Genomic DNA, 17,418 nt, shown 5'->3' on the forward strand with positions numbered 1-17,418 from the left:
TCAGAAGGGGTGGAACCTATTTTTTTTAAAAAAATCTCCAATTCTCTCTTATGTTCAGAGCCTCAAATTTTTCTTCAGTGGTTATAGTTTTCCCAGTCCCCCACTCAATATGGACAGTGAACATAAATTTGAATTACTTCAGATATGCTGAAAATTCTAGTTAGCAATAAAACCTAGAAATGTTTTTGCATCTATAGAAGTAAGGTCTAATACATTAAGATCCCTCTAACCACAGGGATCAATTCCCAGCTGGACCATAGTCACTTGAAACCACATATTAGACCAGGGGTTCTCAACCTATGTGTCCCCAGGTGTTTTGGCCTATAACTCCGAGAAATCCCAGCCAGTTTACCAGCTCTCAGGATTTCTGAGAGTTGAAAGCCAAAACATCTGGGGACCCACATGTTGAGAACCACTGGATTAGACCAAATACCATTGAATTCCTCCCTTTCATTCACAATATACTCTAGAGCAGTGGTTCCCAGATTTATAAGAATATGCTCAGTTGAGGAAAGATTTTGCACAAAATGTTCACATGGAAGCAACAGTGTTATGCAGGATATGATGTTTCTACATAGAAATAGTATTTCCAGCTGTTTGCTTTTCCTATTTTATACAAAATTAATATCTGAATTACTTGCATAGAAAACTATGTTTTATGCACAGCAGACAAGAAGAAAGAATATTTCTTCACTGTCTGCCAGCTACCGGGCACAATTCAAAGTACTGGCTTTAGCCTATAAAGCCCTAAACAGTTCTGGCCCAGCTTACCTGTCTGAACTTATTTCTCCCTATGAACCATCTAGGAGCTTAAGATCGGGGGGAGGCCCTGTTCTCAGTCCCACCTTCTTCGCAGGTGCATCTGGCAAGGACAAGAGACAGGGCCTTCTCAGTGGTGGCCCCTCAGTGATGGCCCCTCAGCTGGTCTAATATCCTCCCTAGGGATATTAGACTAGCCAGCCCCCTCCCTCCTGACTTTCCAGAAAAAAGTAAAAATCTGGCTTTTCGAAAAAGCCTTTGGAAACGCAGTGCAATAGACAAACACGGAACTATGTGATACTTAATTGTGGAACAGCTCAGACAAAGTTTTTGGACAACAAGATTAACAATGAAGGCATTGGTTTTATATGTTTTTAATGGTTTTATTGTATGGATGTTACAAATTTGTTTTAAATGTTTTAATTGTATATTGTTATAGTATTGAATGGCTGCCGAGTTGTAAGCTGTCTTGAGTCACCTTCAGGTTCGAGAAAGGTGGGATAGAAATATTGTAAATAAATAAATAAATAAATAAATAACATGGGGACTTGTCAGAGCAGTTATGTGCCCCACCAACCTCCATCACTGCAACCTCCATCATGTAATGTCGGCCCATTTACAGAAACAATCGATCTTGTCACATGGCTGCCAGAGTCATTATGCATCTTTGATGAGTGTGGGGAACCCGTTGTCCCATGCCTCGCATCACCCGGCTCCAGTAAAGGGCGATCCCATGGAGAGAAGCATCATGAGAAGCCTCCTGTGTTGGCAACATGAGAAGCCTCCTGTGTTGCCTTGGTGGCGGCATGCACCAGTTCCACCCTACTTCACCCACAGAGCCCTGCCAGTGTTGCTTCTTGGAAGGTGGGTGACCTGAGCCAAACTGGCATATGCCACTTATTTTAACCTTTTGCAATGAGGTAGAATGGCTATTCCATGCAACCAGGCTTTTAGACTTTTCTTCTTCCCCCTCAGTCCCTGAAATATTGCACTGTCCATCCTTAAGAAGCCTTCTGTGAAACTCAAAGATTCATCAACATTATGATTTTGTACCAATCCTAACAGTAAACCTGAACTATGCTGGTATTCATGGATCTTACTGTTCATTTGGGAATCTGTGCTTTAACTATTTATTTGTTGCTGATTTGAAAAGAGAGTCTATTCTTCTCCATATATGCTGCAGAAATGTGAGACACCATAGGGTGGGAGAGGAGGTGGAGAGGGAAAGGAGGAGGGGGAATGGATTCCCATACTCTGCTGAAATACTTGTCCAATGATTGTTTCCATTCTTTCCCCTCCCCTCTTTCTCACAGATAGACCCTCCTCCTTTCCCCTCTTTCTCTTGCCTGAAATCCTTTACTATATTGAGACAGAGAAACAGTCATTGGAAAAGAGCGCCGGAAAAGCCCTTACTGTGCAAGCTGTAGATTTTACTCATGGAAGCTGAATTGGAGGCTGGTTGCAAGATCAAGAATAGAAAGAAGGTCTTGGGGAGAGATGCTACTTGAAAGATGCCTACTGCTTTTGCTTCTTTTCTCTGAGAGCGAGCACTTTTTTCAAAACCTAAGTTTTTGATCTGTTTCTTTGTCTCCTTCTTCTGGCACTCGGCTTTTAAGGTGGCATTTTGATCATAAAGAAGGTCAAGGGAGTAAGGAAAAGGGATGTAGCTGGAGAACAGTTCGTCTTTACATTCTGGACTGAGCCAAAAAGGTAACCATTTCATTACTTTCATCATCCAAAGAGAAATTACTCTGGTTTTGAAATGGGATGGCTATTTAAGAAGTCATATTTTCATATAGAGTTTTGTATGTGCATGAGTAACACAGTTACAACTAGTTTCTTTACGAAGACCAACCAAAATGTCAGAAAAATTCAAGGAGTAAGCTTTTGCATTCTCTGGAATGTTTTAATTGGGAAGAGTTGCATCAGATTGCATAAATCCCCATTTATATACATGTTATCTTTTTGAGTCAGTAATGTGTGACAATGGCTTTAGTGTGCATTCTATTACAATGTTAATAATGGAGATGGAGACAAAAGCTGATGTCAATATTGTTATGCTAATTTCAGGTTTCATTTTGCTGAGACCAAGAAATGAGCAACTGTTTCTCTATATCTGTTCTCCACTTAACAATATCTGTATACTTTGTGTATTTCTCTGTATGATTACATCATTTGTGTATTACACTTCCTTGTCAGAAGGTGGCAAGCTGTCTCCATAATAGATTTCATCAATGAAGGGATCATTTTAAAGCCTATATCAGAGAGGTGCCATACAGTGCCTAATAATGTCATATCAGCATCTGAAATGTAACCACTATAATAAAGGTCTGTTGCATTTCTCCATCAAAACCTTAAAATGAATCTCATCCTATCTCTTCCTCACTATAATTTGCATTATACAGAGAAAAAATATTGGATAGTTTATTTCCTATTATAATTTTTCACAGAACTTCTAAAAAGTAGCATGTTTCTCAACCTGGGGGTCGGGATCCTTATGGGGGTCATGAGGGGAGTGTCAGAAGGGTTGCCAAAGACCATCAGAAAACACATAATAATATTATAATAACTTTATTCTTGTACCCTGCCTCCATCTCCCTGAAGGGACTCGGGGCAGCTTACATACAACACAAAGTGCCTAAGACAAAGCATAATATAAGTACTGTAACATCCCAAGAAGTGAGAGATTCTGTGTATGGGGAGAACAAACAGTGGAAGATATTGAACATTTCTTAATTGACTGCCCAACATATGCTGAACTGCGATACAGATATTTACATCCAATATTATTCAAGTGCAGATCCCCCAACAGAAATGATCTTCTGGCATTCCGCTTACAAGGACAAAAAAGATCCACCATAATCAGAGTAAGCCTTTTTATTCTGAAAGCTATCAAGAAAGAGCACATTTCCTGAAAGAAGAACCAAGACAATAAGACTCTGACTGTAAATAGAAGGTCAGCTGCTGTCCTCTCCTTTTTGATTTGTATTTTATTCGTGTTGTATTTTGAAATGGTCATATGACTAGTCCAATAAATAAATAAATGGTTCTGGCCCAACTTACCTGTCTGAAAGCATCTTCCCTTATGAACCCTCCAGGACTTTAAGATCGTCTGGGAAGGCCCTGCTCTCAATCCCGCCTTCGTCACAATATGTATGGCGGGGATGAGAAACAGGGCCTTCTCAGTGGCAACCCCTTGACTATGAACGCCCTCCCTAGGGATATTAGATTGGTTCCTTCCCTCTTAACATTCTGAAAGAAAGCCAAAACTTGGCTTTTTGAGCAGGCATTTACAGATGAAATATGACAGACATAGAGAAAAAGAAATGGAACGACTGGACGATGCTATTGGATAATGCTTTTAACTAGGAGATTCAAAGTGATACAAGTTTTTACTGATATTGTTTTACCTGGTTTTATATTTAAGTTAACTTTTAATTGTATTTTAAGTCTCTAATGTTGACTGTAAACCTCCCTGTGTCACCTGCAGGCTGGGAGGGGCGGTATATAAATATAGTAAATAAATAAATAAATAAATAAGTGCTCTGCAGAGGTGGGTGAACTACATCTTCCCTAAATCACTGTCAATTCCTCACAAATCCCCCAGTATTTTCTGTTAGTCATGGGAGTTCTGTGTGGGAAGTTTGGCCAAATTCTATCATTGGTGGGGTTCAAGGGGCTCTTTGATTGTAGGTGAACTATAAATCTCTGCAACTACAACTTCCAAATGTCAAGGTCTGTTTGCCCCAAACCCCACCAGTGTTCACATTTGGGCATATTGTTTATTCATGCCAAGGCTGGTCCAGATCCATCATTGTTTGTGTCCACAGTGTTTTTTCGATGTAAGTGAACTAAAACTCCAAAACTCAAGGTCAGTGCCCACCAAAACCTTGCCATATTTTCTGTTGGTAGTTCTGTGTGCCAAGTTTGGTTCAATTCCATTGTTGTTGGAGTTCAGAATGCTCTTTGACTAGCTGAACTATAAATCCCAGCAACTACAACTCTCAAATAACAAAATCACACACCCCCAAACCCCACCAGTATTCAAATTTGGATGTATCGGGTATTTGTGCCAAATTTGGTGTCCAGTGAATGAAAATACATCCTGCATATCAGATATTGACATTATGATTCATAACAGTAGCAAAATTTCAGTTATGAAGTAGCAATGAAAATAATTTTATGGTTGGGGGTCACCCCAACATGAGGAACTGTATTAAGGGGTCGTGACATTAGGATGGTTGCGAAACACTGTTCTAAGTGAAAGTACAAATAACTCCATAGTAAGTTAAAGGCTAAAACATTTTACATGGGATATTTTTTTGAGGATTGCAGCTGTATTCATCGGGTGAAGGGAAAGAAGTAGTCATGTTGGTATGGCACAGCAAAGCCAACAAGGAAACTTATAATATCATTTGTAATTCCATTTTGGATCTACAGTCTATGCAGTTTGATGCCAAATACTTTTAGCTTTAAACGTGACTGCTATTACACCTTTGGAAAAAGGCACCTGCCAGTCTAAAAAACTATGATATCCTCTGTCTTGAATACAAGGACAAAATCATGTTTCTGCATCGTGTTAAATGCTTCTGTGTATGGAGCAGATTCTCTGCATGCAAGGAAAGCAAGAGAAATTACTATGGGAGGTTGTGACTAGCATGCTCATTCTTCTTTAGCCCAGAATACCTGAAGCAGGCTTTGAGAATACTGCAACATCAAGGATGAAATTATAGAAGATGCATAGCCAGGATTGGGATGACAATTACAAAAAGTTCTGTAATGATGGTAGCTACTCCAGCATTTTCTGCATTCTTTGATGTTTTCTCAGCTGCCTCATACTGTGGTTCAAGGATGCCACTTGCCTCAAGGGCAGTCACACAGTGGTACAGTGATTCTTTTACGCTCCAGGGCAGAAGGAGGGATGCTCCCCGAAGATCTTCACACGCACCTTCAGTGGCACAGCCTTTAAGTATGAAATTTGGGGCTGAGGTTCCTTCTCCTGCACAAAAATGATGACAAAATCTTAATCAAGATCAAAAGAGTTACAACCTCTTGTCTACTATACGGCTCCGGTCCAGCGTACCTGTCCGAACATATCTCCTTCTACGTCCCACCTTGGAGCTTAAGATCGTGTGGGGAGGCCCTGCTCTCCGCCCCGCCTTTGTCTCTCTCTCTCTCTTTTTTGTAATTTTTATTCAGGGTTTTTCAAGATAGGGGGTACATTCAAGTCACAAGAAACTTAAACTTGGGTTTAATTATAAATAAAACCAGGTATTAGGGATTGGGGAGGGGGTTGGGGAAGGGGAAGAGTTTGGGGAGGGTGGGGAGGGAGTGCGAGGAAAAGTGGAGAGTGGGGGGAATGTGAGGGTTAGGGAATGGGTCTGGGAAGAGTTATTGATCTTACTTGATTTATTTATCGTGTCATCAGCAACCATATCATTGTATTACATTTCTAACAGAACAAAACAAACAAACAGATAAAAAAAACACAGATTTTGCAAACTTGGTAGTTGATTAAATGTCCTTTGACCAGTATCTGGCCACTTGGAGTGCCTCTGGTGTTGCCACAAGAAGGTCCTCCATTGTGCATGTGGCAGGGCTCAAGCTACATTGCAGTAGGTGGTCTGTGGTTTGCTCTTCTCTGCGCTCGCATGTCGTGGATTCTACTTTGTAGCCCCATTTCTTAAGATTGGCTCTGCATCTTGTGGTGCCAGAGCGCAGTCTGTTCAGCGCCTTCCAAGTCACCCAGTCTTCTGTGTGCCCAGGGGGGAGTCTCTCATCTGGTATCATCCACGGATTGAGGTGCTGGGTTTGAGCCTGCCATTTTTGGACTCTCGCTTGCTGAGGTGTTCCAGCGAGTGTCTCTGTAGATCTAAGAAAACTATTTCTTGATTTAAGTCATTGACGTGCTGGCTGATACCCAAACAGGGGATGAGCTGGAGATGTCTCTGCCTTGGACTTTCACTATTGGCTGCTACTTCCTGGCGGATGTCAGGTGGTGCAATACCGGCTAAGCAGTGTAATTTCTCCAGTGGTGTATGGCGCAGACACCCTGTGATAATGTGGCATGTCTCATTAAGAGCCACATCCACTGTTTTAGTGTGGTGAGATGTGTTCCACACTGGGCATGCATACTCAACAGCAAAGTAGCACAGCGCAAGGGCAGATGTCTTCACTGTGTCTGGTTGTGATCCCCAGGTTGTGCCAGTCAGCTTTCGTATGATATTGTTTCTAGCACCCACTTTTTGTTAGCGTTATTATTTCCTGATCCTTAGTTCTCGTATGTCTGAATCTAGTTGATCTTGAAGTATTTTTTGATTGGAGACCAATCTATCCTGGCCTTGCCTTCTGTCTTTTTTCTTCTTCTAAGTACCATGTTAGAGAATCCATGTTAATTATGTCTAAAATCTTAATTATCCATTCCTCTGTTGTTGGTAGTTCTTTATTATTCCATTTCCTTGCCAGTATAATTCTCGCTGCTGTCGTCATGTGGAAAAATAACTTATCTTTATTTTCCTCAAGTTCAAAGTCTAGTATTCCAAGGAGATAGTATTTGGCTTTCATTTCTATTTCCAAGTCCAGTATCTTTATTATTATTTCATGTATCCCTTTCCATTTTTTTATTTTTTTCACATGTCCACACGCTTGGCGGGGATGAGGGACAGGGCCTTCTCAGTGGTGGCCCTCCACTGTGGAATTTGCTCCCCGGGGAAATTAGGTCATTGTCATCCCTCCTCACCTTTAGAAAAAAGGTTAAAACATGGCTGTGGGACCAGGCCTTCGGGCAATCAGGTTAAAGGATAATTGATAATGTTTGAGTATGGCATGGAAGAGGATTTAGATAAGTTAAGCGGAGTAATCATTAGTAGATGGCTAGCTAAACAGCCATCAGACGGGCAATAGCTAATCAGAGTGTAAGTATACTGTTTTAATCTTTATTTATTAATGTTCATGTTTAATTGTTATATTTGTTATTCTGTATTTTATGATGCGGCATTGAATTATTGCCAATTGTAAGCCACCCTCAGTCCTCCCAGGTGTTGAGAAGGGTGGGGTAAAAATGTTTGAAATAAATAAATAAATAAATACTAACCCACCTATCTTCATTTCTCTCAGAGAGTTAGTGATTTAATCCTAATCATGAACCCGATTCCCTAAATGGGTTCAATTGCATCCTGACATTGAATGTAGGGTTGAAGATAGAGATGGCTAATATCAAAGATGAACAAGGAGGAGATTAGGCAGGAGATGTTGCTATGGAAGACAAAAGGTCCTAATTTAGGATCCCTGAAGAACCTATAAGGCAGCAATCTGAGGTCGGGACCCTGAGGGGGGACACATGAGGGAATTTCAGAGGGGTCACCAAAGACCACAAAACATATTTCTGATGGTCTTGGGAAGCCCTTTGGCAGAAAAGGTGGAGATCTCTCCACCTGACTTTCTCTTCCTTTTTGGAAACAGGCTGCGAATCCTCCCACCAAAAGACCTCCTCCCCTGTGATTGGCCAGCCTCTCAGCCAAGGGGAGGGCTGTTTCGGAGACTCCAAGTGGGGAGGGGAGAGCAGGTGTGCTTGGCGCATGGCAGCATGATTTGCACGTGTGGGCAAGGTAGAGCATGTGAGGTTGGAGGAAGGCTCCCATCAGTGAGTCTCTTCAATGTATGGGGTTCTCTGTGGAAAGTTTGGCCCAATTCTATCATTGGTGAAGTTCAGAATGCTCTTTGATTGTAGGTGAACTATAAATCCCTGCAATTACGACTCCCAAATGTCAAAATCTATTTTCCCCAAACTCCACCAGTGTTCACATTTGGGAATATTGAGTATTTGTGCCAAGTTTGGTCCAGATCTATCATTGTTTGAGTCCACTGTGCTCTCTGGATGTAGGTGAACCACAACTCCAAAACTCAAGGTCAATGCCCACCAAACCCTTCTAGTATTTTCTGTTGGTTATGGGAGTTCTGTGTGCCAAGTTTGGTTCAATTCCATCATTGATGGAGTTCAGAATGCTCTTTGATTGTAGCAGAACTATAAATTCCAGCAACTACAACTACCAAATGACAAAATGAAAGCCCCCCATCCCAACCACACCAGTATACAAATTTGGGCTTATCGGGTATTTATGCCAAATTTGGTCCAGTGAATGAAAATACATCCTCAATATCAGATATTTATATTACGATTCATAAGAGTAGCAAAGTTTCAGCTATGAAATAGCAACAAAAATAATGTTATGGTTGGGGGTCACCACAACATGAGGAACTGTATTAAGGGGTTGCAGCATTAGGAAGTTTGAAAAACATTGCTATAAGGCCACATAGCTCCACTTTTATCACCACACCACTTTTTTACCCCTCCCCACCACAACTCTCTTAGTTTCATGTGGGCCATTTTATGTTTTCTGCTTCCATTTTCTTCTTTTCACTCACAAATGCAATTTTTTCATGTTAGAAACACTAGTTTGTACTTGGTGTGGAAATAACAACAAGAGCGGATTACGATCAGAGGCAGATCATAGGTGCAATCTGGATAATCATGCAAGTGTATTGATGAAGTTGTAAACTTGGACAGGGACATCATGAGTACAGAAGAATTTAGTTACCAGTTTGTGCAATCCCAGTTCCAGTTCCTTCAATGCAATAGAACTCATCTCCAGCACAATAGACATTGTCTTCTTTGCAGTGTTTCTCCATAGCAAAGCAAGCTGGGCATACCTTTCCATTGGATGTGGTGTTTCTCCCTGACACTGTGAGGAAAAAGTGAAGAGTCTGAAAGGTCGGAAAGGCTTTTATCAACAAACATGGATCAGCATCATCCATTTCTGCCAACCTCTTAGCAAGTAAGCACAGATACATTTTGTCCAGAAAACCTCCTGAACCAGGCTTGGAGCCATCCACCATTTCTGATACTTCTTGAAGTTTAGAGTTTGCTTCACTTCCATTAGGAAGCCCCCACTTTGTTATTGCTTGTTCCAATCTCATCTTATGAAGACATAGACTGACATCCTGCTTGGGACTTCTGTTTTTGAACTAAGTCATTTCACAATGCCCCTGACACAATAAATAAAATAAATTTCACAATATCCATATTCACATAGAAGCTGCAACAATCTTACAACATGGGAGCATTCATTGCACAATGGTGGGCAGTCGAGTGATCCAGCACCCACATGAACAGTATGCCTTTATACAGAAAATAATGTTTGGAATCTTTTGACTTAGGGTACTTCTACACTGCCAAATAATGCAGTGTAGAGTTGCATTTGCCTGTGAGAGTACAAAGAATGCATTCAGAAAGAGCGTGGGGGGGGGGGGGGGCAGAAGACAGTTCCATCTTGTCTCCTGCCTACATCATCAGTTGGGAGCCCCACTCCCCCCAACCTGGCACAAACTGCTGCTCTGGCCAGAGTGAAGAGAGAGAGGGGAAGAAGACAGTTCCATCTTGTCTCCTGCCTATATCATCAGTTGCCCCCCCCCCCCCCCGGCACTCACTGCTGCTCTGGCCAGAGTGAAGAGAGAAAGGGGCAGAAGACAGTTCCATTCCATCTTGTCTCCTGCCTATGTAATCAGTTGGGAGTCCCCCGTCCCCCCCACCCGGCACCAACTGCTGCTCTGGCCAGAGTGAAGAGAGAGGGGGGCAGAAGACAGTTCCATCTTGTCTCCTGCCTATATCATCAGTTGGAAGCCCCCGCCCCCCAACACCAACTGCTGCTCTGGCCAGAGTGAAGAGAGAGAGGGGCAGAAGACAGTTCCATCTTGTCGCCTGCCTATATCATCAGTTGCCCCCCCCCTCCGGCACTCACTGCTGCTCTGGCCAGAGTGAAGGGGGGGGGGGGGCAGAAGACAGTTCCATCTTGTCTCCTGCCTATATCATCAGTTGGGAGCCCCCGGCACCCACTGCAGCTCTGGCCAGAGTGAAGAGAGAGGGGGGCAGAAGACAGTTCCATCTTGTCTCCTGTGCTTTACTAATAATATAATATAATATAATATTTATAATATTGTAATGTAATACAATATAATACTAATACTACTACTAATAAAACAATATCATAATTATAATTATATATTTATATTACATTTAATATTACTAATAATATTACAATATAATGATATAGTACAATATAGTAATATATAATACTGATGTTGTACTATGCTAATAATTTAATATATATTTTGTGTATGTGTGTGTGTGTGTCTTGTAAGCCGCTTTGAGTCCCCTTCGGGGGGGAGAAGGGCAGCATATAAATATTACAAATAAATAAATAAATAAATACTGTAATTTAACCCAGGGTAAGAGGCTTATTGTGGTTGTACCCCAAATTAAGAAAAAAACACAGGGGAAGGTTAGAATTAGAGGTGTGCAAAATGGCTGAAACCTGCTTAGTAATTTGTTTTGGAGATTCAGATAGCCCCCACTTCAATTCATCAAGATTCGGGGGAGGCCAGTTCTGATTTAAGTTTAAGTTTGAAAACACACACAGAAAGAGAATGGAGCTCCAACACAAGTCCTTCTCTCTCTCCTGCAAATACCACAAAGAGACAATGAGGGGAGAACTGCCCTTCTTCTTCTGATTGGATGACAAGGAAAAAAAATAGCCTGCAACTGCCCTTGTCAGACACATCAGCCCCAGCCCCACCCCACCCCAGAGAATTACAAACAGAATATGTTAAATAAGGGGGGGAAAGGTTTCAAACAACAAATCTTTGTGAATCTCTCTAAAAGTATCAGAGGCTTTTGTTTCAATTCATAATGTTTTGGAGGGATCCTTTTCTGATTAGTAATTTGGAGATTGATACTAATGAATCATATGAATCTCCAAATTACAAAACAGAAGTCCAAAGCTTTTCACACCACAGTCCGAATTCAGATCCAGGATTTGGATCAGCAAAGTTCATCAGCAATTCATATTCTCATACTGAACTACTAGAAGAATCGTGTGAGATTTGCCTAAATTCCAAAACAGGATGTTCAAAGGAAAGAGGAATACATACAGCAGTAACCTACATGTGGGAGAGATCCTCTTGCAGTCATCTTCTATGCAGCAGGTACTGTTGGACTGTATCAGTCCTGCTTGGCCCATGTTTATAATCCCGAGGTCAACATCACAAAAACTGGAGTTGATGCAATTCTTGATCATTCTCTGGACATTGTTAGCTATAGGGTTAGAAAAACAGAAAAGATGTTTTGAGTTACAATTATATACCGATGATGGACATGCATTTAATAAAACGTATACACTTGGTAAAATCTGGTATGAAAAATTTGGTATAAAACTTGTATCAAGAAATTGACTCAATTTTTTTTTAATTTGACCTACAGATGGAACAACTGAGAAAGATGTCGTCAAAAGGTGTTGAAATCTGCTATACGTTATAATCTTAAGAAATTTTTTTAGCAGAGGATGTACCAATGATATATAACTCTAGAAAATTGACTATAATTAATAAAACTGTTTCAAATGTACATTGGAAGTGTAAACAACATATTGGAACACTTCATTTGATGGTGACGCTATGGTTTTCCTTAACTGAGTCAATTGGAAACTATATTTCTTTTCTCATACTTATAGATAAAACCCTGACAAACTATTCTGAGTCCCCTCAGGAAAATAGGGCAGGTTACAAATAAAGTGTTATTAATCAAAATTTATTTATTTTATATTGAAACAAGGCTCAGAAAGTCCAGTGCCAGAAGAAATGTATATGTTTTGGGAAACCGATTTACAAAATACAAAGTGAATAAAATGGCTCCCTGGTAGTGCAGCAGGTTAAACTGCTGAGCTGCTGAACTTGCTGACCAAAAGGTTGGTGGTTCGTATCCGGGGAGCAGGGTGAGCTCCCACTGTTAGGCCCATCTTCTGCCAACCTAGCAGTTCGAAAACATGCAAATGTGAGTAGATCAATAGCTACCGCTTCTGCGGAAAGGTAACGGTACTCCATGCAGTCATGCTGGTCACATGACCTTGGAGGTGTCTACGGACAACGCCTGCTCTTCAGCTTAGAAATGGAGATGAGCACTATCCCCCAGAGTTGGACACCACTAGACTTAATGTCTGGGGAAACCTTTACCTTTACCTTTAAAGTGAATAAAATTGCCAGCCATTTACCATACTTGTTGCCACTGCTTTCCAAAAGAGTGATGCTACATTTGTCATGCTTAAAGTGACAAGTCCTCATAGCTCCATTACATGTGCTTCTGATGCCACATATCTCACATTGCAGAGAAAATCCTGTAAACAGAAAGCAGAAATGTAAGGCAGATAGATTCTTCCTGTTATTTTTCTCAAGATTATGCTTGGCTTTTAATTCTTGAAAGGAAAAAAATGACACTTTTTTGCTCCACAGGTTGGGTGTCTTATGTCCATGGAAGTTGCTGTTATCTCATTTCCAGTTTTCTTCTTGGTTTGAAAAATCTCTTTCCTGGACCTGAATAGCCTAGAAAGGGAATTTTAACATGCATAGCAAAATTGTTTCCCACACTCCTAAATGGTACATGAAAAATACCTAAACATCACAATGATAGAAAAAATAATGAAATAATTAAGATGCATATTTTTCACAATGCAAAAACGTGCACATTATACTGACTTATGCTTACCTGGATTTAGGGAACTGGAATATCACTAAGCCTGGTGCAAAACAAGCACTAGACTAATAACAAACCACAGAGATGGGAGCGTGCTTAGTACCCAAAGACTACCATTGAGAGGGGGAGAGTGGAAAATAAGGAAAGAGTAGGAGGAATAGTATGTAGTAAATATGGGGCACCTTTGGCCTTCCTAATATTTTGGACTGCAACTTTCAGAATCCCTTACTACCAGCCAGGCTGGGAAGGGCTGATGGAAACTAGATCAAAATATGGGCCCACAGGTGCCCATTCCAAAAATACAATGTCCAGGGAGGAGCTGCAGCATGAAAATAGAAATCCTAAACTTATTCATACTGCAAATGTTCAGTTTGTTACTTGAATGAAAGCATCAACACACAGGTTTACTTTCCCTCCCTCTCTAGCTGGGATGAGAACTCCGTAAGAATTATCTATTGAAGCAAATTGACATAAACAATGCTGGCTCCCCAAGGATCTCAAAGGTCTCAAGAAGTTGGTGCTACTCTTACCTACTTACTTACTTACTTACTTACTTAGGTGATCCCTCATTGTCTGAGTAGGATAATCTTCCAGGGTGGGTCCTTAGGTGACTATGGAGCCCTATTCATGATCTACATGTTCTCCCTCAGTGAGGGCATTGGTTTCCAGGTGGAAGGCGGGGTTGGCTTGATGCGCCTTTCTCTTGGCACGTTTCTCTCTTTCACCCTCCATTCGTGCCTCTTCAAATTCTGCAGCACTGCTGGTCACAACTGGCCTCCAGCTGGAGCGCTCACAGGCCAGAGCTTCCCAATTCTCAGTGTCTATGACAGAGTTTTTAAGGTTGGCTTTGAGCTTTAAATCTCTTTAAATCTCTTTTCCTGCCTGCCAACATTTCATTTTCCATTCTTGAGTTCAGAGTAGAGCAACTGCTTTGGGAGACGGTGGTCAGGCATCCAGACAACATGGCCGGTCCAGCGGAGTTGATGGCGGAGGACCATGCTTCTTCCAGCATGCTGACATTTGTCTGCTTGTCTTCCCAAGAGATTTGCGGGATTTTCTGGAGGCAGTGCTGATGGAGTCATTCCAGAAGTTGCTTGTGACATCTGTAGACAGTCCACGTTTCACAGGCATATAGCAGGGTTGGGAGGACAATAGCTTTATAGACAAGCACCTTGGTATCCCTATGGATGTCCTGGTCCTCAAACACTCTCTGCTTCATTCAGAAAAATGCTGCACTCGCAGAGCTCAGGCGCTGTTGTATTTCAGTGTTGATGTTGACTTGGGTAGAGAAGTGACTGCCAAGGTAGCGGAAATGGTTAACATTTTCTAATGTTCAACCATTAAGCTGTATCTCTGGCTTTGGAGAGGGATTGGCTGGTGACTGCTGGAAGAGGACTTTGTTTTTCTCAATGTTCAATGACAGGCCGAGCTTCTCATATGCTTCTTCGACGGTGTTTAGAGTGGCTTGTAGGTCTTCTTCTGAATGCGCACAGATGATGTTGTCATCAGCATATTGGAGTTCTATAACAGATGTTGTTGTAACCTTGGTTTTGACTTTCAGTCTGCTGAGGTTAAATAGCTTGCCATCTGTCCGATAGATGATTTCCACTTTCCATCAACAAGATGAAGTATCATAGTGATGAAGATGGAGAATAAAGTTGGGGGAATAACACATCGTTGTTTGACACCTGATTCCACCTTAAATGGGTCACTTTGGGTCACTTTGGGAGCCACTGCTGTCCAAGACTGTTGCCATCATCTCATCATGGAGGAGCCGCAGGATGTTCACAAATTTGTCAGGGTACCTGATTTTCTGGAGGATGGTCCAGAGAGTGCTGCGATTCACTGTGTCGAATGCCTTTGCAAGGTCAATGAATGCCATGTATAGTGGGTGATTTTGTTCCCTGCATTTTTCTTGGAGCTGTCGTGCAGTGAAGATCATGTCCACTGTTCCTCTGAAGGGGCGGAAGCCATTCTGGGAGGGTGTCTTATGTGAGGGGTAGAAGGCAGTTTGCAAGGATTCTTGCGAGGATTTTACCTAGTGGTGATTAGAAGGGAGATACCTCGATAGTTTTGGTGGTACTCAAAGCTGCCATGATGGCAAAGAATCAGAGAGAAATAGAACCATACATAATTCCAGATAACATTTAGGCTGGGTTGTAAATATGGAATGCAGCAGCACTGTTGTCTTGGATTTGTCAGATAATGTTCTAAAAAAGAAAGCAAACAACCAAGCCTTCCAAGCCATTCAAAATAATCCCCAAGATTAGCCTCACCCTCCCTCTCTATCTATAGGCAAACTACTTCAATCTGCTTCCCATCTCAATGTGTTTGTCATAGCTGCTGAAGTCCCTTTTACACCTAGAATGATAGAATAATAGAATTGGAAGAGATGACTTGGGCCGTCTCATATCCTGCCATGCCGGAAAAGCACAATCAAAGCACCCCTGACAGATGGCCCCTGTTTAAAAGCCTCCAGAAAGGAGCAAGCTTTCCTTGGAAACCTATAACAACCACCTCCAAAGCAAAAAAAGGTAAGTTTGTCTGTGGATGCAATTCATTCCCCAAGGACAACTGAAAATGTGCAAGCCAGGACTCAGAAATTACTCTGATCCCATGATAAGGTACTAACCTGTAGCTATGAACACAGCAAGCAGGCTGATTGTGAAAAGGGTCTCCATGGCACCAGATATTACCGGGCACCACAATGCAAATTATCTTGTCTGGGAAGAATCTTGTCTGCAGCCACATTGCTATCACTGATATGGCAGCAGTTCCTTTACAGAGAAAGCAACCAAACATTTCCCCAAAGAAGGAGGAATTATTCAAGAGTCCACACCCTTGGACCTGCCCTTCTTGCCTCCCCTTTTTGTCCAAAGAATTAAAGCCAAGTGATGATGATATAGCAATTTTCCAAAGTAGATCTAATTGAAAAATGAGTGTAGCCTACCATTTTAGCTGATGGTAACCGAGCCTGAGCATTACAAAGAAAGCCATCCAAGTATTGATTGGGATCATAAAGTGGTTTTGCGGAGTGATGTGCCAGATAGCAAACATGCTTCCAGTAAAGCAAATCTTATTAAGGAAGTTTTGTTGCTTCTCATTTATCACTTGCAAGGTTTGCAAAGATTTTTTTGGGTTAATACCTTGTGATGCCAGAGCAGAAAGTTTCCAGTAAGCTTTGAACAAATATGTGCCCAATACACTGAAGGCATCAGGTTCCATTGAATCTTGGAAACTAAGTAATGTCACACTGTTATTGAAATCAGCTCTCTACCATAAGAGGGGGCAATGTAGGTCCAATGCATGGCACAGTGTTTCTCAACCTGGGGGTCGGGACCCCTGGAGGGGTTGCAAGGGAGTCTCAGAGGGGGTCACCAAAGACCACAAGAAAACACAGTATTTTCTGTTGGTCATGGAGGTTCTGTGTGGAAAGTTTGGCCCAATTCAGTCATTGGCAGGGTTCAGAATGCTCTTTGATTGTAGGTGAACTATAAATCCCAGCAACTACAACTCCCAAATGGCAAGGTCTATCTTCCCCCAACTCCACTAGTGTTCACATTTGGGCATATTGAGAATTCGTGCCAAGTTTGGTCCAAATCCAGAAGATCTTAACAATCTTGATGGTTCATAGGGGGAATCCATTCAGACAGGTAAACTGGGCCCCCCAGAAGATCCCCCCCCAGGAGTCGTTATAAAAATAAAGTTGTTGTTGTTGTTGTTGTTGTTGTTGTTATTTGAAACACCACAAGATGAGTCCACAGCAGACACTCTGCTGGCTGTTGTATTGGATCACACATTGGACACTTCCCAAGTGTCTTAGACTGTGTGATAAATCGGTAAATAATGTGTGCAGATCCCAGTAAGGTGGCCTTTTGCAGCTGGCAGATGATAATCTTGTCAGCGCTGATTGTGTTTAAGTGCAAACCAAGGTTGTTGTTGTTGTTATTATTATTATTATTATTATTATACAAGGTAATAGTATCTTCAGTAAACTACTGAAAAACAAATATATATAGAAAAATATTTTTCATTCAAAGCAATTAACAGCCCTCCAACAAACATTTGTAACATTATTC

At 41.5% G+C, this 17,418-nt stretch overlaps 1 protein-coding gene across 1 annotated transcript; it reads right to left on the reverse strand.

The window, feature by feature from the left end:
* Positions 1–5,486: 5,486 nt before the first annotated feature.
* Positions 5,487–16,048, reverse strand: LOC132780593 (phospholipase A2 inhibitor and Ly6/PLAUR domain-containing protein-like). The gene is made up of 5 exons (XM_060784322.2): positions 15,972–16,048; positions 12,861–12,983; positions 11,759–11,908; positions 9,357–9,500; positions 5,487–5,758 (listed from the first exon to the last, which is right to left on the reverse strand). Exons 1-5 carry the CDS (start codon positions 16,018–16,020, stop codon positions 5,487–5,489), a joined length of 738 nt encoding a protein of 245 aa, XP_060640305.2. The 5' UTR covers positions 16,021–16,048.
* Positions 16,049–17,418: the final 1,370 nt, after the last annotated feature.

This window comes from Anolis sagrei, chromosome Y, assembly GCF_037176765.1.
Source record: "Anolis sagrei isolate rAnoSag1 chromosome Y, rAnoSag1.mat, whole genome shotgun sequence".
NCBI classification, from domain to species: domain Eukaryota; kingdom Metazoa; phylum Chordata; class Lepidosauria; order Squamata; family Dactyloidae; genus Anolis; species Anolis sagrei.